The 25,232-nt window shown below is 38.6% G+C and overlaps 1 protein-coding gene across 3 annotated transcripts in view; it reads left to right on the top strand.

Moving 5' to 3' along the window:
* The window catches only part of CMYA5 (cardiomyopathy associated 5), an 89,236-nt gene extending 64,595 nt beyond the window's left edge, over positions 1-24,641 (top strand). For 2 of the 3 annotated variants that reach the window (XM_036226306.1, XM_036226305.1), the window contains 5 exons: positions 361-508; positions 15,123-15,256; positions 16,466-16,565; positions 18,702-18,875; positions 23,781-24,641. In XM_036226306.1, the coding sequence (XP_036082199.1) occupies positions 361-508; positions 15,123-15,256; positions 16,466-16,565; positions 18,702-18,875; positions 23,781-24,027 (803 nt within the window). In that variant the 3' untranslated portion in view covers positions 24,028-24,641. The remainder of the gene's footprint in view (positions 1-360; positions 509-15,122; positions 15,257-16,465; positions 16,566-18,701; positions 18,876-23,780) is intronic. The other variant, XR_004952687.1, reaches the window with a different exon arrangement.
* Positions 24,642-25,232: the final 591 nt, after the last annotated feature.

Genomic DNA, 25,232 nt, shown 5'->3' with positions numbered 1-25,232 from the left:
TTTCTTCTGGCCTTTTAAAACAAATATTTATTGAGCACTTTGGGAAGACAAGATCATGGCTAACCTTTGTATGAAGGGAGGGGCTAAGAATCTTGTTTTTATTTGCTTGTATATGTAGGGTTTATAGGAAACTAATGTTGGAAGCTGTTTGGAGTTGGGGGGAAACTGGGCAATTTGGAAGGCAGGGGTGGGAGGGAGACTTTCACTACATAAATTTTTGTACCTGTTGGGTTTTTAACCCAGAATATACTTTTTAATCAAAAATGAAAATGAAATCATGTTCAAGTAGTCTTCCCAAGTTACCATGGAAGCAGCACTGGCTTCGATTACTCTGCAGTTGACTTGGTTCTCTGTCCACAGCACCCTCCACCCCTGTGATCCGTGCTGAGGACTGTACCGTGTGTTGGAACACGGCCACCATCCGATGGCGACCTGCCAACACAGAGGCCACTGAGACGTATACTCTGGAATACTGCAGGCAGCACTCTCCAGAAGGCGAGGGCCTCAGGTAGGATCCCTCTCCATGGGAAGACCCCACTTCCCCATAGAGAGAGCCTGAGGTGCCAGGAACCCAGCTTAGGGCCCTACGCTAAACTCTGGGCTTATGCTCACAGAAGGGAAAAAAGCTTCCTAAAATCCTGCAGAGCTAATTAAGTTGACTTGATTTGCAACTCCATCACTATTCATCAGTGAACTCCAAGTTTGTAACAAAACACATGCTATAATGCAGAATAATTCCCCTGTAAGAAAAATATATGCGAATTTTAATAAAATGGAACATGCTTTAAGGTATATTGAACTTGAGTCATCAGACAGGCTTTATGCTTTTTTTATGGATTTTTTAGTAGTTATATCAGGATAGGTACCAGTTAACTCAGGAAACTGATAGTGACCTTGTACACAATGTAAACACATTTTTATATGTGTAAATGTAAAATGTAAATTTGAATGTCTCTGTGATATATTGCTAATACAAGGGAGCCAATTACATATATATTATTGCAGAGACATACCTGCCTCTCCAAGAGTATGAAGAATCTAGAGATTTTTGTGGGGAAAAAGAAATGTAAAGCTTTCTCAATAAAATTATGAAGCTAAAATTTATCAACAGAGGCCTGTGCATTGAAAGGACATTTGGTAAATGTTAAGTCATTTATCAAGGTAGTGTTTTCTTAACTTCCACTCCATGGCAATAGGGCAACTTCACATTCCATGATGAATATTCAGATCATCATTATTAATATTCATATTTTCGATGGAGACGCTTTTAGCTTTATTTAACCAAATTTACTGAGATAAATTATTTCTATAGGATATGAAACTTAGAAATAATAGTGTGAAATTAGACAGATTTTTGAAATAATGGTATGAAATTAGACAGCATTTTGATAAAGTGTATTTATTAAGTGCTTACCTTCATGATCAATCAACAACTATTTATTTAGTTATGAAGTGAGGTTTCATATGACTGAGCAATAATTATAGTTTCTTTCAAGTATGTGAAGAGAGGCTTCACAAAATAATGATCAAAGGATGAATTAATGTTGAGTGGGGTGTGTAAGGGGAGGATGTAGGCATTTCGGTAGTAGTGAGAACATAATAAATGTACAAGAAACACCTCTGTTTAGCATGATAATTGCCGGAAGGCTCTTCAGTGCTCAGCAAATGGCTTAAAGGTGAGTGTAGGCCAGGACAGAGGAAGGGAGAAGAAAGAGAGAAAGTGAGTGGAAGACAGACACACACCAAGATATTATAACAGACTTTTATTGAGCAGTTACTGTATGCCAAATCTATTTCCTAAATACTTTATGTATATACGTTGCCTTATTTAACCTTCACAAGAACTACGACAGAAAAGAGATGCTTGAGAGGCTACTCAGCTAGTGAGTGGCAATCGGGATTCAAATTCTGTTTTGTTGGATTTCAAAGTCCAAGCTGCTAATCCTTATTTAATGTCACGTAGGGGAGTCCTGGACCTTCTCTACAAAAAACTGTGGATGCCATGAGAGCATTATATCAGGAGTTCCTGAGTCCCCGGCAGTCTCTCCCCCCATTCTCTTCCATCAGTGTTGAAAATCCAGTTCTTTCTAAGTCAAGATCAGACTTAAAAAGTGTTCTGAAATGACTTATCTTTGTTGTGGCATCAGTTCCCTAGCTAGCATTTGCGTAAATGATATCAGTGCAGTTGGATTCTTAAATCAGCAGAAATCTGGAAACTCTTGAGACCTAGTAGCTATGTCACTGAGGGAACTGTGATGTCATCTCATAAATGTGACTACAAGGAGAAGTGAAAGGGGGGAGGAAGGAGAAGTGGCATCCATTTGAGGGCCTTCAACATGCTAAATCTCATTTAACCCTTTCAACAGTCCGAGAAGGAAGGAAATGATTTCCATTAAATTATACCCAGGGAGGTCAAATCATTTGACCAAGATATTAAATGATGGAGTGAGAGTTTGGAGTCAGGATTCAAACTCAGATCTATCTTATTCTTTCCGCTAGTTTGAAAACTTATGTCCTTACGTAGACTGAGCTAGCATACCTCTCAATAGAGCCTGCCAACTTGGAGCTATTGTGTATCCTTAGTTTCCTTTGTCACATGAAAAACATAAATGTAAAGAGAGAATGCAGAGCCATTCAGAACCCCTTTGATTAATGTTTTTTCTTTCTCTGATTATTCTGGGGTCCTAAAAACAAAACAAAACACAATTCTATTTGATATCAACAATGAACAATGCGTTCCAAATAAATCCTTCTATCAAAGTCAAAGAAACAAATGGCATCTTCATTTGTAGGGGAACAATGACCATCTACCAATTTCACTAAGACAAAAGTTGAGCTTTTTAAAACATAAGACTTGTCATTAGTTTATTCATTCTATTTGAGACTTTGCCAGTGGGTTCATTTTTATTTTTCTTGTTGAAGGAGAACATCTGAGAGGCTGGATAAGCAGATGTTTATAGTAGTTATAGAACAATACAAGCATCCTTTGTTATTGAATGGATATAGTCCGGCAAGTTTAGAAATGAAGGGAAATTCCACATGCAGAGCCTCGTTGATAGTTTGGAACTGTGTTGGAGATGGAGCTATTTTCCAGTTAGGTGCTAAAAGACCCCTCAATGCCAGGAGGTGGAATGGTATGTCCAATCCACAGCCCAGGGATGACGCTAAAGTCTTTGGATTCCCGCTGGTTTAACAATAGATAATTTTTTGAAGAAAGCAAAATTTTGTTTACCACAAATCACTAAGCTGCCCATTTGCTAAGTCTGTTATTGCTGATGCACCATCAGAGTCATCCCTCATTGATGCAGAAGTCTGAATGCCTTATGCCCCAGGTTGGCATTAACAGACTATAAAATAATTCATTCTTAATCTCAGATGCCCAGGACTGCAAAAGTCATTTGTATTTCTTTTGGTTCTCTGATTTAGGAGTTCAGAACAGAAGGGAAATTCTGCTCTTCCAGAGTGGCCATGTGTCTTAGGTCTTTTGATCATCTGGTTCTTATAATCAACTCTAAAACTTTCCTTACAGTATCTGATGGCTCAAAACTCTACAAAACATTAATCTATATTGCTCAGTTTCTAAGATGTCAGCTGTAGACAGCTAGTCAGACAATAGAATTGATAAACAAAGAACCTGAAAACTTGATCACCTCTAACCAACAAATGCAAATAATCCTTACTTTTCCATTACTTAGAACCACATTCTTTACTTTGGTTTTCTGCCCAGCAGTGCATAATTAAAGTTATTTTGTGTCTTGGAAAGAACAGCAAGCCAAGGATTGTCTGATCCCACTCACTTGCTGACTCCATGAAGGGATCATTATATAAAGTTTCAGCCTCAGTGCCTGGGACAGTGTTTGGCTTATTGTAGCTACTCAGTAAACATGTGTTACCTGCATAGGTATCAATTAGCATTGAACACATAATGCTGACACCAACAAGAAAAGTTAGGCCAGCTCTCAGGATAATCTCTTATTAAAAATGGGACAAAAATAAACTGTGCCAACAAAGTAAAGAATGGTGAATGAGTTTATTTTAGTGCTTGGATACTTAGCTAGAATACAGGACTAGTCTAATTTGTAAGCTAGAAACCTTTTCGTGGATCACTGATAGTAAAGGGCACTTATAATCTTATTTATCCATTATTTCTGTAGCCCTTAAGTAAGTTTTAGGTTCTGTGCAAAAACCCTATGCTACACCAGATCTAAAAATTGATCCAGAGGCTATTTCAGGGGAATAAGGGGGATCAAAGATTACTTCTTTTTGACATGGCTCAGTGAAGATGGGGACCTTATCTGTGTAGATATTCACATTATCTGTGTAGATATTTAATAAATATTTGTTTAATGAATGAATAAGTGGACGAATGATGGATTAGCCAATCTCTTTTTGCCCTTCCCAACTTCAAGTCATCTAACTGGCTAGGATCTCTAACAAAGGGGAGAGGAACTAAAGAGAACTAAGAATGAAATGATTTCACATCTTTTTGTCTCACCCAATCCTTGAAAAAACAGACAACCTTAAAAGCTCTGATCTGGAGTAGGAAGGAAGTTGAAAGGAAATGAAAAGAAGGGAGAAAAGGATGAGTAATATGAACACAATTCACACACACACACACACACACACACACAAAGGTATTGATTACTCCTTAGATTAGGGAGTCTAATTTTGGTTGCGGGAACATCCATCCTAAGACCTGTGGTTTATTCTCCTAGTATGATGAACTCCATTTATTTCAATTTAAGATCAAAGGTGCTGGTTGAACTCTTATGGTGGGTGTTTAAATGGAATGAACCTACTGTGTCCCCAAGTTCCATGACGTGGCATCTGAAAGAGCCAAGCAATTGCCTACATTCCATAATCCTCACAGAAAACACATTTGCATATTTTTGTGTGTGGGCCTCATGGCTTGGTCCCAGCAGTCGGGCCCCAGTTGGGATTGGGGGTGGGCGGGAGTGACAATCCCCGGCTTGTGTGTGGGGGCTGAGGGAGCTCCTACTCGCCCTTTCCTGTTTTTCTTTGAATGCTCTCCTCAGGTTGGGTGGGCTCAAGACACTTTCAAAAATTTTCCACGGCTCGGCTGTTTCCTCAGCTGTTCTGTCTCTCCTGTGTGGAGAGAAGTCAGCAGAACTGTGGGTGGAGGAGGGAAAACTGAGAGAAATATAGTACAGGGATTAGCTGTGTGGGCTGCACAGAGAAAAGCTGTGTACTGAATGACAAATCTGTGAGACTCAATATGGCTCAAAAGTAGTTGGTAGTGAACTTCCTGCTTCCCAGCTCTGACCAAGGCTGTGGACGGGGAAACCCTTGTGGTTGGGGGGTGTTGGGCTCTAGGTGCTGGACTTGTGAGCTCACTTTCCTCCCACTTCAAGCTTTTGGGGCCACACATGATGGAGCAAGAACAGAACTGTCTGTCACAATTGGGTGTTCCAGCTGGGGACACCTGCCGTGCCATCTGTAAAATAAGGACAAATAGGGTGAGTTTCCTAGTGAATTTAGTGGCTGAACAGAGATGAAAAAATCCCAGCATTTCTTTCTTTTTTAAGAAACCTCGTACTAAGCTTTTAGCTGGGTAGCTGATGACTGACCAGTGGTTTGACGGAAAGTGATTTGACCTTTTCTGCAATCTGTGGGTAAAGGAGACAGTCATTCTTGCCCTGCGCTTGCTTCACAGGATGACAGGAGGGTCACTGACATGACTGGGCTAAAATTCATTAAGTAATTATGAGCTAATAGCCGATCTTTATATAGTGTTGGTTTCTTGACCCAGGTTGTAACATCCCTCTGCAAGGAGCCCTTGGGAGAGTGAGTAATATGAAGATGATTCCTTTCCTGCCTGCAGTATCCTTGGCGTTCAGCTTTTCCTAAATCTTTCTTCCCAACTGAATCTATTTAACTTTGATCATTTAAAATCCTATATACTTCCTGGTTGTATAGTAAAACCCATCAATGGAATCCCAACCTGTTCCTGCACTTCTAACTTAAATTCTGTCAATTTCCAAAAGTATTTAGGTTGCTAACAATAAAAGACCCAGACATAATAGAACCATTAAAAACAACTCTGTTAGAACAAGAGCCAGATAATGCAGGGGCGAAGAGATTGTATCAGAAACCACAGGTTGCAAACAGTACCTCGATGGAACATAAAATTTAAATCTGAACTTCCTGGCAGCTAAGGTAAAAACAGGAGGGAGGGGGAGAGAGCAAGAGGGGGAAAGAGATTATATAACTCTTCTCTTTTTAAAAAGAAAGCACAACATTTCACTAAGAGACAATTATATTTCTTGACATTCAGCTCTAAGATGAATTTTTCACGTAGATTTTTATGTAAGGGCTATTGAACAAGATAATAGTGATTGTCTTTAAGAGCAATTTTACAAAAGATGAAAAAACATTTCCTATGCAACCGTTTTTTAAGTAAGATCTGAAAGTATAATGTTAAATCACCATTCTGTGTAGGTATTTCCTTGGGACCTCAAGTGATTGTCCACATATATGGCCTTGGAGTGGTACAGGAGAGATTAGAGGTTCCAGAGGAATGAATGTTACTAGGCTCTTGGGATTCTCTGTCTGAAATATAAATAGCATCATTCAGGCTTTTGAGGGTAACTAGAGAGAAATCAGAAACCCGGTATCCTTCTGCTGGAATCCTTGGCTCACTTTGATTTTGTGAGATTCTAATTACAGGAAAATCTGAATCTGATTCTCAGCAGCATTTAGCCCTCATGTTATATTTCTACACTATTATGAACTAATAATGATGTTTAGTTAAAACTGAGTCTCATAGTATCTGCATTTATCAAAAGAAAAATAGTCCTATTCAAATATTTTTATTTGCCAAGTTTTTTAAAAAATGAAAATCAATATATAAATAATTTTATTCTTAATCCCGATTTAACCAAATTTTTCATCTTAATCAAAAAAATTACATATTTATAGCTAGTTAAGGTATATTTAATGTTGTTTTATGTTTCATGGATTTTTCTTCTTTTTCCTATTCCTCCTACCTCTACTCACCCCACACTTCTTATGATTATGTTCCCCAAACCTAACTAATCATAAAAATCAACTGGGATGCTTGTTAAAGTTTAGAATCATAAGCCTCTCTTAATAGATTTTAATTTAGACGGTCTAGTGTGCCCAGCCAGGTTTGGGAATCACTCCTTTACTCCTTTAGGGTACTGTAATGTACTCTGTTCACAATTCACATTAAAAGATGTTGACTGACTGGCCAAATGTTGGTGCTGCAATAGGAATGCCAGTAAGAGCCCACTGTGTTTTTAAAAAAACAATTCATACTTAGCCATCTGTTGTGTACTGCAGTGACAACACCATTGTAGGCTGCTTTAAGAGTCATGACACTGGATTCCTCCATATTGTTGTAAACATGCCACACCCCTCCTCTGGGAGAAAACATGCTTAGATCCAGGTGTTAGACATGGCCGTGCAGACAGCAGCCGTTCCCCTTGGTTATTAGCCCCTGAGGTTACTTGTAGCACATCCTTTCCTTCCAATCCACACAATCGTTGAATTATCAAATTTTTAGTGAAGCTACTTCACAAAGTTCAAACTAATGTGCACTCTGCAAAACATTCAATCAACTTCTGAACTCCTAAGCTTGTATTATAGCTCTGAAAGTAAGTTATTTAATTAATTTTGGATAATGTGTACATATGGTACAAATTTAGAAGATGCAAAAGGGAGTACAGTGAAAATTGTCTCCTTTCTACCTATATTTCGCCTACTTAATTCTCCTCTGCAGAGGCAATAAATATTACCTGATTCATACTTATCTTTTCAGATAGTCTGTGCATATACAAACATCTATATTTTTTCAACGCATTGTAGCATACTATATATATATTTCCACTACCTTGCTGTTCTTGTTTAAAAATATTTTTTGGTTGATGTCCTATATCAGTACATATGGAACTGCCTCATTTTAAAAAAACAATTCCATTATATTCTGTTTTAAGAATATAATTGAACTTACTTGACCAATCGAGAAGTGTTTATGTTGTTTTCATTCTTAAACAATGCTGCAGAAAAAAGCCTTGTGCATGTAATATTTCAGACACACCCAAGTAGGTTTCTGTAGGATAACTTCCTAAAAGTAGAATGACTGGTTAAAGTCATTTTGAATTTTGATAGATGTTATCAAACTGTCTCCATAGAGGCTATTTACACTTGCCTACACTGGGTGTGATAAAACTTTTGGTCATTGACAATCAATAAGTAGAAAATAGACTCTTATTATAGTTTAATTGTGTATTTCTATTTTAAACTGACTCATATTTTTCATATATTTTGGAGTCATGTACTTCCTGTTCTATGAACTCTTCATTGTCTTTACTCATTTTTTCCTGTTGGATTGTAGTATTTTTTTCTTAACGATTTATAGAAACTCTATATTTCTTTTTAAAACATTAGCTCTCATCTATGATATGAATTGCAAATATTTTTCCATGCATATTTTTTAATGTTAAGTTAGTTGAATTTATCACTCTCTTTTTAAAATAACTTTTAGTTTTTAATACATTTAAACATCTTTAAATCCCTTCTCTCTCCATATATATATATATATACTCTCCCATTTTTTGGTAATATCTAATGATTTTATTTTTAAAAGCCAGATCTTTGGTAATCTGGAATCCATTTCAGCAGAGGAAGTGAAGTAGAAAAATCCACTTTACTTTTTTTCAGTATGGCTATCCAGCTGTCCTGACAAGAAAACCCATCATTTTCCCTTCTGACTTGAAGTGCTTCCCTTATTATATAACTATGTACTTGGCTCTCTTCCTGACCTTTATAACCTGTTCCATTGATCCATCTATTTATGCCTCGGTATTATTGCAGTTTTCATTATTACAGCTTTGTAATTTAGAGTTTCTGGTAGGTTAGGTTGCCCCTTCGTGACTTTTGTTTTCCTATTTGCTCAGTTGATTTTTATCTAGTCTTTAGAATCCGATTGCGATGCTAAATCTGGCACCTCCCTGCCCCTGACAATTTGGTATTTTTAGAGATCATATTAAATTGATAGATTCATTTAGGGAGAAATGGAATTTTTATGATATTGCATTTTTCTATCCAAGAACTGATATGCCTTTCCATTTATTCAAAGTCTTTTGTGTGTTTTCCCTCAGTACCATCTTTAAAATTGTTCTTCATATACATTTATAAATTTTTGTTATATTTGCCACTATTCTTTTTTTATTAAAGGATAGTCGACATACAATATTATATTAATTTCAGGTATACAACATAATGATTCAAAACATATATACCTTATGGAGCAATCACCATAAGAAATCTAGTAACCATCTGTCACTGTACAAAGTTAATACAATATTATTAACTATATTTCCTATGTCGTACATTACATACTTGTGCCTTGTTTATTTTATAACTGAAAGTTTATACCTCTTAATTCCCTTCACCTTTTTCACCCAGTCCTCCTACCCTCTCTAACAACCATTAGTTTGTTTTCTGTGTCTGAGTCTGTTTCTGTTTTGTTTGTTCATTTTTTTTTTTTTTTTTTTTTAGATTTCACATATAAATGAAATCATGGTACTTGTCTTTGTCTGAGTTATTTCACTTAGCATAATACCCTTTATGTCCACCCATGTTGTCGCGGTTGACAAAATTTCATTCTTTTTGTGGCTGAGTTATATGCCTGTGTGTGTGTGTGTGTGTGTGTATTCATTCATCTCTCAGTGAACACCCAGGTTGCTTTCATATTTTGGCTATTGTAAATAATGCTGCAGTGAATATAGAGGTGCACATATCTTTTTAAATTACTGTTTTTGTTTTCTTTGAGTAAATACCCAGAAGTGAAATCATTAGGTAATATAGTAGTTCTATTTTTTAATTTTTTGAGGACCCTCCATAATACTTTCCATAGTATAATCCCACCAATAGTGTTCAAAGTTTCCTTTTTTTTATATCTTTGCCAACACTTATTTGTTGACTTTTCAATAATAGCCATTCTAACAGGTGTGAAGTCAAAGCTCATTATGGTTTTAATTTGCTTGTCCCTGATGATTAATGATATTGAGGATCTTTTCATGTGTCTATTCGCCATCTGAATGTCTTCTTTGGTGAAATGTCTATTCAGAACCTCTGCCCATTTTTTTTTCCTGTCTTTCATGCTCTGAATTCAATACTAATGCTAAAATTAACAGACCGCTAACTTTTATAGTGCTTTTCATATGGGCCAGACATACACTAAATGTTTCAAATAAGTGATCCCATTTCTTCTACACAAAATACCTGTGAAGTAGATACTCTTTATTATCTTCAGTTAATGGAACAGGGATGGGATGAGTTTAGATAACCTTCCTAAAGTTACATAGCCAATAATTCCCATAGTTGGTTTAGAATCTAAGCTGCATCATTCCAAAGCTAAGAACTTGGCCACTATTTTACACTATAAACCGCAGTGTTGTACTTCACATAACCTAAAAATTACCAGAGCTGTAGTACTGGAGTGGGTCATTAGGAGGCAGTGAACACTTTACCCCAGGTGAAGTTACTATGATTAGGTAGACATGTTGAAGAGAAACCACCAACTTGGCCAGGCTGGAAAGTCTTTAAATTTCCTTAGTATTCAGAAAATCAAATTCTTTTGCCCTTGCAACTCAAGCTCATTACCAGGCCAGCAGTTTTGGTATCACTTTGGGGCTCGTTAGAAATGCAGACTATCAGGCCCCATGCTAGGCCTACAGAATCAGAATCCGTATTTTGAAAGATCTCCTGGTGATTAACACGTTAAAGTTTTAGAAGCACTGGCCTAATTTACCCTCTAAGTTTCATAAGGAAACCGAGACCACTCGCCAGAAGGACAGACACAAACAGGCTGGTTTGTTTTGGGCTTTCACATTGGGTGGGCACAGGGCTCCTGGTGTTGCACATAAGGCAGGCGCTGGAAGGGCCTGTGCTTACCCCATCTAGGAGGATGATACAGCCAGTGCCCTCTGTCCATTTTTTAATTAGATTTTTTTTTAATGTTTTCTTGTATGACTTCTTTATACATTTGGAATATTAGTTCCTTATCAGGTATATTATTTGCAAATATCTTCTCTCATTCAGTAAGTTGTCTTTTTGTGTTACTGATGGTTTCCTTCGCTGTGCAAAAGCCTTTTAGTTTAATGTAATCCCTTGCTTTTGTTTAGTTTTGTTTTCATTGCCCTTGCCCAAGGAGCTATATTTCCTGCAAAATATTGCTAAGACTAATGTCATAGAGTTTGCTGCCTATGTTTTTTTATAGAAGTTTTATGGTTTCAAGTCTTACACTTAAGTCTTTATTCCATTTTGAGTTTATTTTTGTATATAGTGTAAGAAAGTCGTTTTATTTTTTGCATGCATATGTTCAGATTCTTCAATGCATCATTTATTGAAGAGACTGTCTTTTTCTCATGTATTCCTTTGCCTTCTTTATTATAGATTAATTAACCATATAGGTATGGATTTATTTCTAGGCTCTCTATTCTGTTCCATTGATTTATGTCTCTTTTTTTGGTGCCAGTACCATACTGTTTTGATTACTACAGCTTTGTAGTATAGTTGGAATCAAGGAGTGTGATACCTCCAACTCACTTCTTCTCTTTCAAAATTGCTATGGCTATCAAAGGTCTTTTTGTGGTACCACTATTTAAATAAGGTCATTCTTTTGTTTAATTTTTTTTTTATCTGGTTGTTACTAATACGTGAAGCCTTTCGATTTCTTATCACTCCTACCCATCTTACTGAATTTTCTTATTATGTAAGAGTTTTTCAGGTGATTTTCTTGAATTTTCTAGATAAACAGTCATATCATCTGCATATGGCAACAATTTTACCTCCTACCTCCCAGTTTTTTTTAACCACATGTCTGTCTCTCTGATGTAATGGGAATATTTTTAGTATTTTTTCCATTGAACGTTAGGCCCCTAATGGTTCTTTACTTCATAAAGATATGTTTCAGTTTCCATTTAAAATGATTCTTGCTCCATTGTCCATGGTTAGTTGTGGTAAACTTTTCAATCATTCCTTGCAAAAACTAAAGAATGAAAGGGCTCAATCTAGAAAGGCATTTTAGTGGAGTCCAGTCGTTTGCCCTCTGAAAAACAACAGAAGAGGAGACTATTCTCATTCACAATGCAGCCCTTCAGACTTCTGAGGAAACAGTAGGTCTCCATTAAATCATTCCTCTCTGCTTCACAGCACTGGAGTTTAACAAATGTCCTTTGTCCTATCAGTGGAGAGATAAGCAGGTTGAGTGTCCTTTGAAGGCCTACTGGGCACGAGCTCTATGACTTTACTCCATGGTATGCTTATGCTCCACCAGCCATCAGCTAATTGGCTGATGTGTCAGGGTTTCTAGATGCTTCCTTGCCCTCACATTCCTATAAACTACACATATAAAGTCATCTCTTTCTACTGTACTATCGCATTTGTAGGAAGAATCCCATACTTATTACTCAAAATGAGACTTTTTGATTCATTTGTCTTATTGTCTTTTGAATTTTATTATAGGCTCTAGACTTCTAACATTGATTGGTTATATTATTGATAAGACTAAAAATCCCTTCTTACCTCAGCACCAACAACTTGGTTTCATTTGATTTCATTTGCTGTCTAATCACTTACCTCACTTTGGATAGTCTGTGAATTTGAATTCTACTGCAAACTCCAAAGCTCATTGTAAGTCATGTGGATTCAGTTGCAATTATGACGAGATTTTGTTTTCGAAATAAAAAATTATAATCTATGGAAGGATGCCACTCTTTAGATTTCAAATTCCAAAATTTTTTTGAAGTTTTCATTTGTCTAAAAAGCAGGGATGGCTGATGTGAAGACTTTTGTGACATTTAAGTGAGGTCAGACAGAATAGATATGGAAATGAACCATTTGAATCTGATGTTTTTTTTCTTTGCTCTTGGTTCTCGTGCATAAAATGGCAACTTGTAAACAATAAAACCCTACCACGTTTCGTATTACTTTTGTTTTCATACCTGGTTCTTTTATTTCACAGATTCAGTGAGGGCATTGTACATATTTTTCAACTCTGCATGACCTGTTCACGCACTGAAAGCAGGGATCTGATCTCATGTTTTGGCTTTGGTACCTTGTAAAACTTTATTCTTTAAATGAGTGATAAAAGATAGCATGCAGCTGAGTATATATATATGGAATTTTCTCCTTGATAGACTTCATAAAACTGAAGGGCAAATGCTTACCCCGAAAAACGGCATTTTTGGCATTTAGTAACTGCATTGTTACAAAATAAAGTCAGTATGTTCTATCCAGTTTCTAGAGATGAAATTTCCTCACTTACCCCTGCCACTTCTCCCTCCAGCAGAGACAGTGTCTGAACACATGATAAGTGATCAATAAATATTTATTCAATGAGTGAATGAAGTCTGAAATTCAGTTCAGACTGGAGTGTGCTTATTGAGACAGTAATTTTATTATAATTACATTATATCATAATAATTATAATTAATGTAAATTTAAAACATTTCTTTAGTTATCAATTCAAAATACATAATACATCTACCCCAGAATAGTATTCTAGATATTAGTCAAGAATTACATTTTCAGTCATAGGACATATTTTTCATTAATTAACTGTATCTATAGTTGTCAGTGAACATGTGGCTTAATTGTATCTGTCCATTCTCAGCACATCTAAAGATAGTACTCTCTGAGGTCCTGGTCAGGTGGTAGATTCTGAAATAACAACCAGTAACATTGGAGGGGTTTACGCTGACCTTTTCCAGGCACAGACACTAAATAGCAGATACACAAATAGACCTAGGCTGCCCTCCTCCCCTCCCATTTCCTTCTCAGGAACACACTGGGAGTTTTTGTGCTTTTAGAAATTGGGGCCAGGGGTGGGGTGGGGTGGGGGTTGTTACTTTGTACAAATTTTATGCTTTTAAAACCTTCTAAATTCATTTGTTTTCTGAGTCAATGATGCTTTTTCTATTTCCTGGTTCTTTATTTTATTCTCTAAGGTAGGTAGTGAAAGTGAGATAAATCAACAAAAGTGCAAATAACCTGAAAAAAAAAATCTGCAGGTGAACAGTGGCCACTCTTTGATTCTAATATTTTTGTGGTACGTTCATTAGAAGCAAAACAGATAAAAAAAAAAAAAAACCACTATCCATCTGAGAACAAACATGGAGGCTCCTAAACTATTGTTGTCAACGCACATCTCCTGGGAACAGGACCCTGGCTCTTTAGCGTACATTAGGAAGGAACCTAACTTATAACTCTCTCCAAAGCTTCTCCAAATGGAGGCCAAAAGGAAGACTATTTGTGTACTTTATTTGTATAGATGCTCTAGGCCATGACATTAAACAGATTAAAGAGAAAACAGAAAAAAGAGAAAAAGAGGTACAAAATATTCCAACTGGCTGGCAACTCCGGAGGGCTCCATCCTCAAATCCAACAAGTCCATTAGTGTGTAAAGGGTTGGGCTGTTACCATGTATGTGCCAAACCTGCTGCCAGTTAGATACCACTAACAGCAGTTTTCTTTTAATGTGAATGGGAGATTTAGGAAGAGTACTCTGGGGATTTTATTTGGCAATTTGAATTCTCTTTTCTTGTCAGGATTAAACTTACCTTAAAAGATATTGTTTTCTTTAGTGATTTTCAGTTTCTGTAACTTTGGCATGATGACCACGCACAAAGCCATCACTCCCCTTTAGTTTTCCACTGTTCAGATCTGTTAATGAGACAATCAGGGTCCTTTGTGTTGTAGATTGTTTTAACATCATCTTCATCCAAAAGTGCCCTCTGTGCCAGAAATTGATAAATAAAATAATATATTCTTTATATATTACAAACTGATTGTCTTTTTCCTGAATTAAAGGAGAAAAGTTTGTCTCATTTTATTTCAAAGAGCATTCTGGAAGCCATATATTGGGCAAAAGTTGACAAAGGTACAAATGATTTGATAAATTAATCTTAGTGAACAATGACCATCTTGTAGAATCTTGTTGCTAACTCTGGTGGTCATAAAGAAAAAAATAAGTTATTTTTTTATTAATAAAAGATGTTCATTCATGCTAGAATTGAAATATGATGAGTCATTTAGCAGTGTCAAATTTAAAATTATTCTTCCTTTGTATTTAGATCTTTCTCTGGAATTAAAGGACTTCAGCTGAAAGTTAACCTCCAGCCCAATGATAATTACTTTTTCTATGTGAGAGCTATCAATGCTTTTGGGACAAGTGAACAGAGTGAAGCTGCCCTCATTTCCACCAGAGGTACTTTCTCCTTTGTACTTGCTGAGGTATCCTAAGCATTTCCATACTTTCCCTTCCACTATCCAGAGAAGACATCCTCAAAGGCAACTTCTTAAAGGCTCCAAACTGCTGGCATGAGAACCCAAGAACATGCCGGGTCAAGATGTTTCTTTTATTTTTCTGGTTTAGAGGTTCTCACCCTTGCCTACCCATTAACAGTCTGTCAGGGTACTTGAAAAATACTGGTGCCCAGGATCCTAGAGGTCCTGATCTAATTGATCTGAGGATGGGCTCTGATGTGTATTTTTGATCTCACAAGATGATTCTTGTTTGCCTCACAATATGTTATAATTTGCGGATATGTTTTGAGTCTGTGTGGGATGGGAGTATTCTTATTTTATTACATTGTGAACTCTATGAACAAGCTTCCAGTCTTATTTTTGTGTTTATTTGTTTGTGCTTACCACATTGTTGAACCAATTAACATTTGTCCAGTGAATGAATAACTCGAGGAGGTGCTAAAACTGTTCAATGACATTTTGTAGAAAATACCCAGATGATGCCACCAAAAAAATGTTTGGCTCTCCTCAATTATTGTGAAAAGAACTGAGGAATGGAAAGGTTATCATTTTATTATTTTATCCTAGACCCAAGGATGCCACAAGATTGAGGGTGGCACATTAAGTGATTTGCTAAACCAGCAAAGATTTGTGTATGTGCCTTGTTTATGATGTAGTTAGGGACAGCCTGATCTTTATAAAGAGAAGACATGAGGGCTGCCTGCCTAGAAATGTTTTCCCTGCAGTCCCAATATGGTACTTCTTCCTTCCTCTGTTAGAACCACTCCTTTAGGTTACACTAGTGCATCTTCAAACTTTAATGTGCACGTGAATCTTCTGAGATCTTGTTAAAATACAGATTCTGATTCAGTAGATCTGGGGTGGGGCCCAGAAATCTGCATTTCTAACTAATTTCCAGGTGATGTAAATGCTGCTGGTGCAAGGAGCATACTTTGCATAGCCTGGTGAGATCTGGTACAGGAGGTGTACCAGTAAAGGTACTGGCATTCACTAATGCCTTATGAAATTTTTACTGTGGTTCTGAAAACACTGAGTGGGGAATTTTGATGTCAGGGTCAAGGGAGACTAACATCTGAAATATGGGATTTGGCCTAGGGACAGTACTTGACATCGTGGCAATGTTATAATCCTATTTTCTTAACTGCACTAGGAACCAGATTTCTCTTGTTGCGAGAAACAGCTCATCCTGCTCTGCAAATTTCTTCAAATGGGACAGTAATCAGCTTTGCTGAGAGAAGACGGCTGACAGAGTAAGTAGAAGAAGAAAGTACAAGATGCCTCCTCAATAGAATATTCTGAGGGTGTGTTATCTCAGTGTGGCCTCACTGTGCATGTTTTTCATTTAATGACCATGTCTGGATATGTGATATTGAATATAAGTGTGTGCATGCCCATACAGTTTGGTTGTGGTTCATTACTAGGGGGAAAGTGACAGAGATAGTTTATAACTTAGAGCAAGTGTCAGTATTTGCATTGGAAATATAAGCACAGATGGTTTATTTAAAACAGAGGCAGTTTTAAGATATTATCTCTGGTTTAATGAAAAATAATCCAGGTGAATTCTTGTGTTATTTTCCAATAGCAAACCAAATTTTTGTATCCACTTGAAGACTAGAAGAGAATGACATTTTGTTGAGTTTCTGGCTTTGGCCACATGTAGGATTTTCAGACTTTTTAGACTTTCTTGCCCACACCCTACCCTCCATAGCACCCACAGAAAGAAGCATCAAAGTAAAGAAGAGCCAAAAGCTGAGGGCACAGTAGGGAGACTGCTCTGAAATTTGTCTGCAATCTCTCATGATTATTTTGAGGGTTAAAATGGTCAAATGGAAGAAAATACGTGAAAGGCTTTTAAAAACTGTAACTCCTGTGAAACGCAGGCTGCCGTTGGCACTAATGTGCCCTGGTGTGGGCTGCCAGAAAGCTCACACAATAAAGCACTGAGCTGACCAACAATGACTTGCACTGTTTTCCTCTGAGGTTGCTAATTCGCATGTGTCTGGCCCAACTCAGGCGGTACCTGCTCCTGGAAACAGCCGAGTCTTCTCTGGCCCTAGCTGCCTTTGATCTTATCTGTGAAAAGGTCTGAGCACGTATGAAGTCATTTTTCAGCTACTCGATCTTGAGGAATCCTTAAGCAGCAGCTCTATCTTCTGTATCTTTGAATCCCCAGAATCCAGCATAGGGCCTAGGACACTGCAGATGCTAAAGATATACAAATTGAATGAATTCGGGGGTGGGGGAGTGGGGGAGATTTAAGAAATAAATTGAATTGATTGGGCCTTTCTGACTTTTTTGGATCTCTTTAAAAATCGAAAAGAAAAGAAATAGGCTGGTTGGTAAGAATTCATACATAATAACTGATGATAACTGTAATGTATTTTATAGAATTTTATTTATTCTTAACCTAAAAATTAGCTCATAGACATTAAGCAGATGGCTTTGCTCCAGGGAGCAAGGTCCTGTCCGTAGCCACCTCTCTGAAATGAAGTTGTTGGGTAAAGACATGAGAAAGTGAAACACATCCCTTTGCATTAATCATTTTCTCATCTTAAAGGGGAGAGGGAAAGGGTGCTGATTGAATATTAACACTGCTTAAATTAAAAATGCGTCTTTGCCGTCTCAGCTATTTCAAAGCAAAACAGAGTAATTCATGCAAACAGGGTTACCCCTCAGCAATTGAAAGCGCCTTGGTTCATTTCTCTTGCCTATTATAAAAATATCTAAGGCAAAACAGAAAGAGACCTTTTAACAACCTCTCAGGCACACCTACTGCAGTCCAAAGAGGCCAGCGTCCCAAAGACTGTTGACCACAAGCCTCTACAAAGCACTCTCATTGCACCTAGTTAATTCCACACTCCCCTCTGCTCTGGCCTCACCAGCCATCTTGCCATTCAAGAGCAGCACCTCATTGGTCTCTGTGCTCAATTAAGTCAGCAGACACTGGAAGTCATTGTTAAAAAAGATTCTAGAGACTCTTTTTTGCAAGTTTTGGAAGAAAACCTTGCAAGTTATGTACTCTTAGAATTCTCTACCTGCTTTCCTGGTATTTTCTCACTCGCTTTGAAAGCAGCAATTATGCTATTTCTTTTTGTCCTACCGTTATTCTAGTTATTTCCTGGTTCCCAGTTCCTTCAAGAAATGCAGTATTCAGTACTTGCACGTTGTATATGTGGCTGTGGAAATATGTCGAATGCATATTGAGGGTTCAGGGAATTCTGTAGTAATCACGTCAAAGTTGGGGCACAATGAACAATGAAGGTCTTTAGTCAAATTCCAGCAGTTTCCAAGGATAAAATCCTGCCTAAAATAAACTATGTGTGAGTTTGTGAATGTTGATGTTTATGAGTTAAAGTCTGGCAAATCCTCATTAACTTTTCCTACAGAATCCCATCAGTGCTGGGTGAGGAGCTGCCTGCCTGTGGCCAGCATTACTGGGAAACTACAGTCACAGACTGCCCAGCTTATCGACTTGGCATCTGCTCCAGCTCAGCTGTGCAGGCTGGTGCCCTGGGACAAGGGGAGACATCATGGTACATGCACTGCTCTGAGCCACAGAGGTGAGTTGGAGCCCTGCCTGTCCCCTCTTCATCAAAGTCTCTTGAGTCGATGTCTAGGCAGAAATCTCTGAGGGCCTAATAAATGGCATCCCCCTTCTTGGCCCAAGTACTGAGCCAACTAAGAAGGAAAACAAGAGAGTCAAGTAAGTGGAGACTAAACTATTTCTCTGATTACTGAGGAAACAGATTTAGAGAACGTGGTTCATACCTGAGAACGAGAAGGTTTTTTATATTGAGTCCTATTAATAGACAGAGTTATAGCTACCCAAAGCTTTGGCCAGGCCAGCTTCCCTGCCTTGCAAGGCAGAGTTGGTCCCTAGAGAAACAGGAAAGAATGTGTGTCTCCTTGGGAAGCTCATAACAAAGAGATGGGGAAGAAGATGGGACTTTCGGGCCATACATGGCCAGTTTTTTCTTCTAAACTCATCCCAGGATGGGGAGATACCACAAGTGTAATGCTAGAAGGGTTCCCTCCACAGAAAAAGAGTCAACAGGAGTAAGGAAGAGGTGGGTCCCCAACTCCTCCCCACACTGGTCTATATGACGGATTGACAAACTATAGCCTACAGGCCAAATATGACCTACTGCCTTTTTTGTAAATAAAGTTTTATTAGAACACAGTCATACTCATTTGTTTAGATATTGTCTATAGCTGCTTTTCTGCTACAATGGCAAAGTTGACTAGTTGCAACACAGACTGAATGGCTCCCAAAGCCTAAGATGTTTACCATCTGGACCATCACAGACAAAGTTTGCTAACCTCTGTTCTATATTATTAGTATTGTTTAGTTGGTTGATGTGAAAAAGCCATTAACCTGTTAGTCTCAGAGAGTTAAGGACAACCATATGTCATGATCTGAATATATTCTCAGGATGGTCTCATAAAAGAGCACTGGGCTGGGCGCCAGAAACCTGATTTCAGCCCTGGCTCCACCCTCTTATTGGCTTCTCAGTGGAAGTTGGTAACCTCTTTGAGCACACTTGCTATGTCTCATCTGTCTTGTCAAGGGGCAGTGATGCCAGGTCTGCTGCTTTTTAGGGTTGTGAGGATCACATGAGATCAGGTACAGGGAAGAGCTTTGAAATTGTGAAGTATCATACAATGTGAGACATTATTCAAATGTCATGCTTTAAAAAGGAAGCCTTCAGTGCTTGCAGATTCCCAGAGAAAGGCCCACAGATTGGGATTTTGCATATCTTGGGCTACACTCTTCTCCCTGCATGCTACTTGACAGTTTGATTGTCTGACATGGTTCATAAGGACACCATCTCCAAGAGCTATTTAAAGTCACATTTCATCAAGTCAGAGCAATTATGATTAATTGATATTCAGCACTGTGCAGTGTTTAAAGACCCAGCCCCTGCCCAGAGTTGAAAATCACTCAAATATGGAGTTTATAATTAGTAGATTTAGAACTGAAACTGTGTATTGATTTCATGAAGATTTCCTTAGACACTCGAACTCTTAAAAACACAAACCAAAGACTAGCCTCCAATAACAAATCTAGGCTTTATAAAACAGAATCATATATTTTGTTCAACAGTGTCAACAACTTTGGTCTTTGGCTCTTTCAGGCCTAGGGTAGGTTCAGTAAATTCTGGGAAGAAGAGTGTGCCTACCTGTGCGGTCACAGTGAGGTCAGGTCTCGGGTACCTTCATTTCATGTTTCAAATACAGCACCCCTGGCCTTTAGGATACCGAGAGAACTGCTGTAACAGACCATCCTGTGTTTTTCACATATTCTGGCTTCATGATTTTAAACCAAGCAGTAGTAATCTTGATTTTACTTGCATAGAATCCAGGCTTTAAGATGTCACAATTGAAAGGAGAAACGAAGAGAGTCTGAGAAGAAAGAATCAACTAAATTTCTTCCCGTCCATTCCTAACCTTCCCATCCTCGTTCAAGGCTTCCACACCTCCTTTACCAATTTCATCAACAGCCAACATGCCTGTACCCTTCTTTTAGTCTCTACTCACTCTAAGCTATCCTATGTGTCAAAATTGGCAACTCTTTCTACAACATCGTTTATACCATGTCCCATCCTTTTCTGCTAAAAAATCTACAAGCATCTGCAGTGCTATCAGAACTCAGGTGGGATCACAGCGAAGATGAGAAGCCAGAAAGGATGTGACCAGGCTGAGCAATGAGGGGCCTTGAGGGGAGTAGCCACCAGGGTCGATAAAGGGTTCAGGCTCAGTCTGGGCTAGCAGTGAGATTCACAGGGTGGTGGTGGTGGGGCAGCTTGGGGTGAGGGTCTTAGCGCAGGGTTACACAAATGTCTAGAGTCAGGCTTCTGGGATGATCCCTGTTCGAATGGGGACCAGCAGTCCCGAGGAGGAACAGGCAGAAGCTGGGTAGGGCATCAGGCCCCAGGCTTGGTTTCATACTGGTGTTCAGGTCGGAGAAGAAACTGATGTGCTCAGGATGAAACAGAGGCAGTTCAGGGCAGGAAAGATTCCAGACCCTGCAGAGCTGGTGGAGCCAAGGCTTTAAGAATGTCTGTCTGTCCATGGTCTTCATGGTGGGGAGGGACTGACCAGGGATGGGCCTCCGCGCACCAGGGGCCTACCACCAGGATATGGCTCATTTGGGCATTCAGAACCCTCTAGACCAGTACTGTGCAAAAGAATATTTTGCAAAACTGTTAAAAAAATGATATCACATGTGACTATCGAACACCTGAAATATGATTAGTAGGACTGAAGAACTGGATTTTGAGTTTTATTTAATTTTTATTCATGTTAAGTGCCCACATGTGGCTAGTGATTGCTGTATTGAACAGGGCAGGTCTAGTTCTTGGCCCCTGACTTACCAATCCATGTAGTATCCTCAGAGCCATTTACGTGTCCCTCTCAGGCAGATGGTGATGTCCTCCATGACATACAGGCTTGTTCTGCCACCTCATCATTGCTGCTTCTGCCCCTGCGGCTTTGATCTCCTTCTCCCTCTGTTTCACCTATCCAGCCTGACCATCTTTTTAGTCTGAGTATGAGCCTATCTGCCCCCCAAGCCTTCTGTAGGAGCCCCAGCCTACACTGTGTTGTGGCACGTTCAAATCTAAGACCCACAGAGCCAATTGAGATTAATTACAAGCCTTTATTAGCCGGCCGGCGACTGATTCTCCCCATTAATGAGTCAGCCCTGAGCCTCCGGAGGAGGCAGCTTATAAAGCCTGAAACTACGTCCTAGTTGGCCTTGATCAAGCAAGCAAGCAGATTACAAAAGCCAAAGTTAGCTGTTAGCATCTAGCACAAAGAAATACAGTTTCTGGTGGACAGCTATGTTATCTGTACTCCAGCAGCAATATTGTTTTATTTTTCTTCTTGGGAGCCTTGGAGCTATTTACTCCTAGGCAGCTGGCACCTGAAGATATCACTCTCTGCCCTGTCCTTGGGGCTGACTTTCTGAGGAATTGATACCAATAACCATAACAACATATTTTCCAAAGTAGTAACGGCCAGAGTAAAGAGGGGAGATGTGAACAAGGAAGATGTTATTGAAATGCATTTTTTTACACGGTTACAACTGCTGCTCCCCATCACTGCCGCCTGCAACCTTTGCCTGCTCTACAGATTCCAGAACTTCGTAATGTTAATGTCACATCTCTCATTAGCAAGGCATTGGAAAGGTCTTTTATCGCCACATTAAGTCTTATCCCACTCTCGTGGACCTCTGCCCTTTCATGTGAGCTTCATTCTGCCATGAAGTTGCCAAATTGCCATTTCCTAAATATACATGCACTCCAGTTTCGGGGCCTTTAAGAGACATCACAGGTCTTAAAGGTCCTTGGTCTTCTCTGCTGTGTTAGAGTCGCTATCCCAAGTTCTAGAACCCCCATCTGCCCTAGTGTCTCTCCCACGACTCAGACCTGCTACAGCCCAAGGATTTTCTCTCATCTGTCTTCTCTTCCATCTTTCCTATTGTTCCTTCCCCCGCTTTCACAACCCCACGTTCCATTTCTCATACCTACAGAAAACTCGTAACTTATGTTATTTTTTTTTACAAAGCAATTTAGCTTCTTCTGTTGAGCAATTTCCCCATCCTAGACCGGCCTTGACCCTTTCTTCTCACAACCAAAAATAGGTCCATTAAATGTGTTTAGTCAGTACTTTACCAATCTGTGCTCTGAGCTGGAGTCTCAGCTCTAGCCCATGTTTAAGTCATCAACAATTTTTTCTTTCCTGTTCAATAGAGTATGTGTTCCTGGGGGACAAGAATAGTATACTCTGGTCCCTCATGTCCCCCAAAGGGCCTAGTAAAGTGCTGGACACACAGATATGTCTAATGAATATTTGTTAAATTCAATTTATTTGAATTGAAAAGATAAGTCAAAGGCAATCCCTTTAGCCTCAAGGCTGCAAAAGCATTTAGAAGATGAAAAGGAAAGTTGGTTTGGGTAGGGGGAGCTTATACAAAGGCTGAAGTTGGGCGAAAATAGTAAAATATTTCTTAAATTTCATAAAAGCCTTTATATAAGTTATTATAAATCTTTAAACTGCAAAATTAATACATTTTATGGAAGGCAAGCCTGCAGTACTTTTAAAAATACATGGCAGCCTCAAAGGAGTTTTATTCAAAAGAATGAATGTGGTAGTTAAATCATGTGGGTAGCTGGGAAAGAATTAGAATGTTGAGAAAAATCACAAGGGGGCATAAGTTGGTTATTCTGGGACTGCTTCCTAATGAAAAAGGAGCAAAATTATGAAAACTACTCATCTTTTGGGATGAGCTACATATTTTAGCATCTGGGAAGGGTCTGATTAAAGTATGAGGGACAACATTATTGCAACTCGTAGTGACTTGAAGTTAATAACTGAAAAATTGATTATCTCCAGGCGGTTTTCTTTATAGTAGTCCTTCTAGATTTCCGAAGTTTTTACTTTCCCATTCTGTTTCATTTCAGATACACATTTTTCTACAGTGGCATTGTGAGCGACGTCCATGTGACCGAGCATCCCACCAGAGTGGGCATTCTGCTAGACTACAGCCACCAGAGGCTTCTATTTATAAATGCCGAAAGTGGACAGTTGCTCTTCATCATCAGGCACAGGTTTAATGAGGGTGTGCACCCTGCCTTTGCACTGGAGAAACCCGGAAAGTGTACTTTACACCTGGGGATAGAGCCCCCAGAGTCTGCACGGCACAAGTGATTATCGGCTTTCAGAGTTCGAAAGAGCAATAATTCAAATTTTGGGGTCAGTTTTTCTTTTCCTTTGGGTGCCATACGTTATTCAAAATGCCTCCCACACATTCACACTAATGACAGCTACATGCACAGTGATCAGCACGTGAGCACAACCACCAAGAAAACCTCGTCTTTCTAGGGCAGCATGCGAGCAAAATGGACGGAAACAACCACCTTCGCCTTTTGGTTTACATACGTTCGAGTTCTTCCCTAAATTAAAAGGATTTGTATATGACTTGGGAACCCAAATAGAGAAATGGACTTCCACCTGCTTTATTAGTAAAAGAAATCCTTGGATGGACAGGACTGAGTGAAGAGGGAAGATTGTGCTAGTAATATCTCTCCTCTGACAAGAAACGCAGACTTTTTCCACAAGAAAAATGTTGCCTTGCTTCACTAAAGGATAATGAATCCTAATCACTAAAAAAAGTGCTTTAACCATTCTAAGTTAATAATGAACTCTTTTGTAATAATGCATACTGTAGAACGCGCATCTCTTTTCCCTAAAATTTTAAATGTAGAAAAGTGCTAGCTATTAAAAATTTCCATTTCGTTAAATAAATGGTTAGAGTTTATAAAACGAAACATGTTATGTGAACTTATTATCTATAATTTATCAGTCTGGCTTATCTGAACCAGGACAAACGGCAGAGTAAATAACCAGCATACTTTAGTGGGTTGTGATACTACTAACGTTCATGTGAGAATTTTATACATGTTTTAAAATCCAAACACTTTTTGCCCATGGTTATAGTCAACTGCCGGAAGCTAGCAACCTCCCTTTGCTAAAATAAAGTGGTTGGTCATTTTTTGATACTGTATTGAAATCTCTCAAAATCTTCCTAAAATATATGTGCAAAATTGATAAATCTAGAATGCATGTTAAGATGATTGCTCTTATTTTCTAGAAGATAAATACTTGGGTCATATTTATAGATTTTAACATTATGAATTCAGTTATTGAAAGAACAGGACTCAAACAGTTTACGCTCATGCAAGAGCTTCATCACAGGCAAAGGATACAGTACAGCTATACAGAAGAGGGATGTACATTGAAAAGGATCCTGATATTGCAAGTGAAGATTTCTTCATCCTTCCACCTTAGGGTTGCATGGTATGCACGTTGTCTCTAGGCCTCAAACCACCACCACTGTGCATATGAAGCTCCTT

Source organism: Rousettus aegyptiacus, unplaced genomic scaffold (assembly GCF_014176215.1).
Source record: "Rousettus aegyptiacus isolate mRouAeg1 unplaced genomic scaffold, mRouAeg1.p scaffold_m13_p_8, whole genome shotgun sequence".
Lineage (NCBI taxonomy): Eukaryota > Metazoa > Chordata > Mammalia > Chiroptera > Pteropodidae > Rousettus > Rousettus aegyptiacus.
Note: the sequence above shows the minus strand (reverse complement) of the source record. Positions and strands in the feature narration are given on the sequence as shown.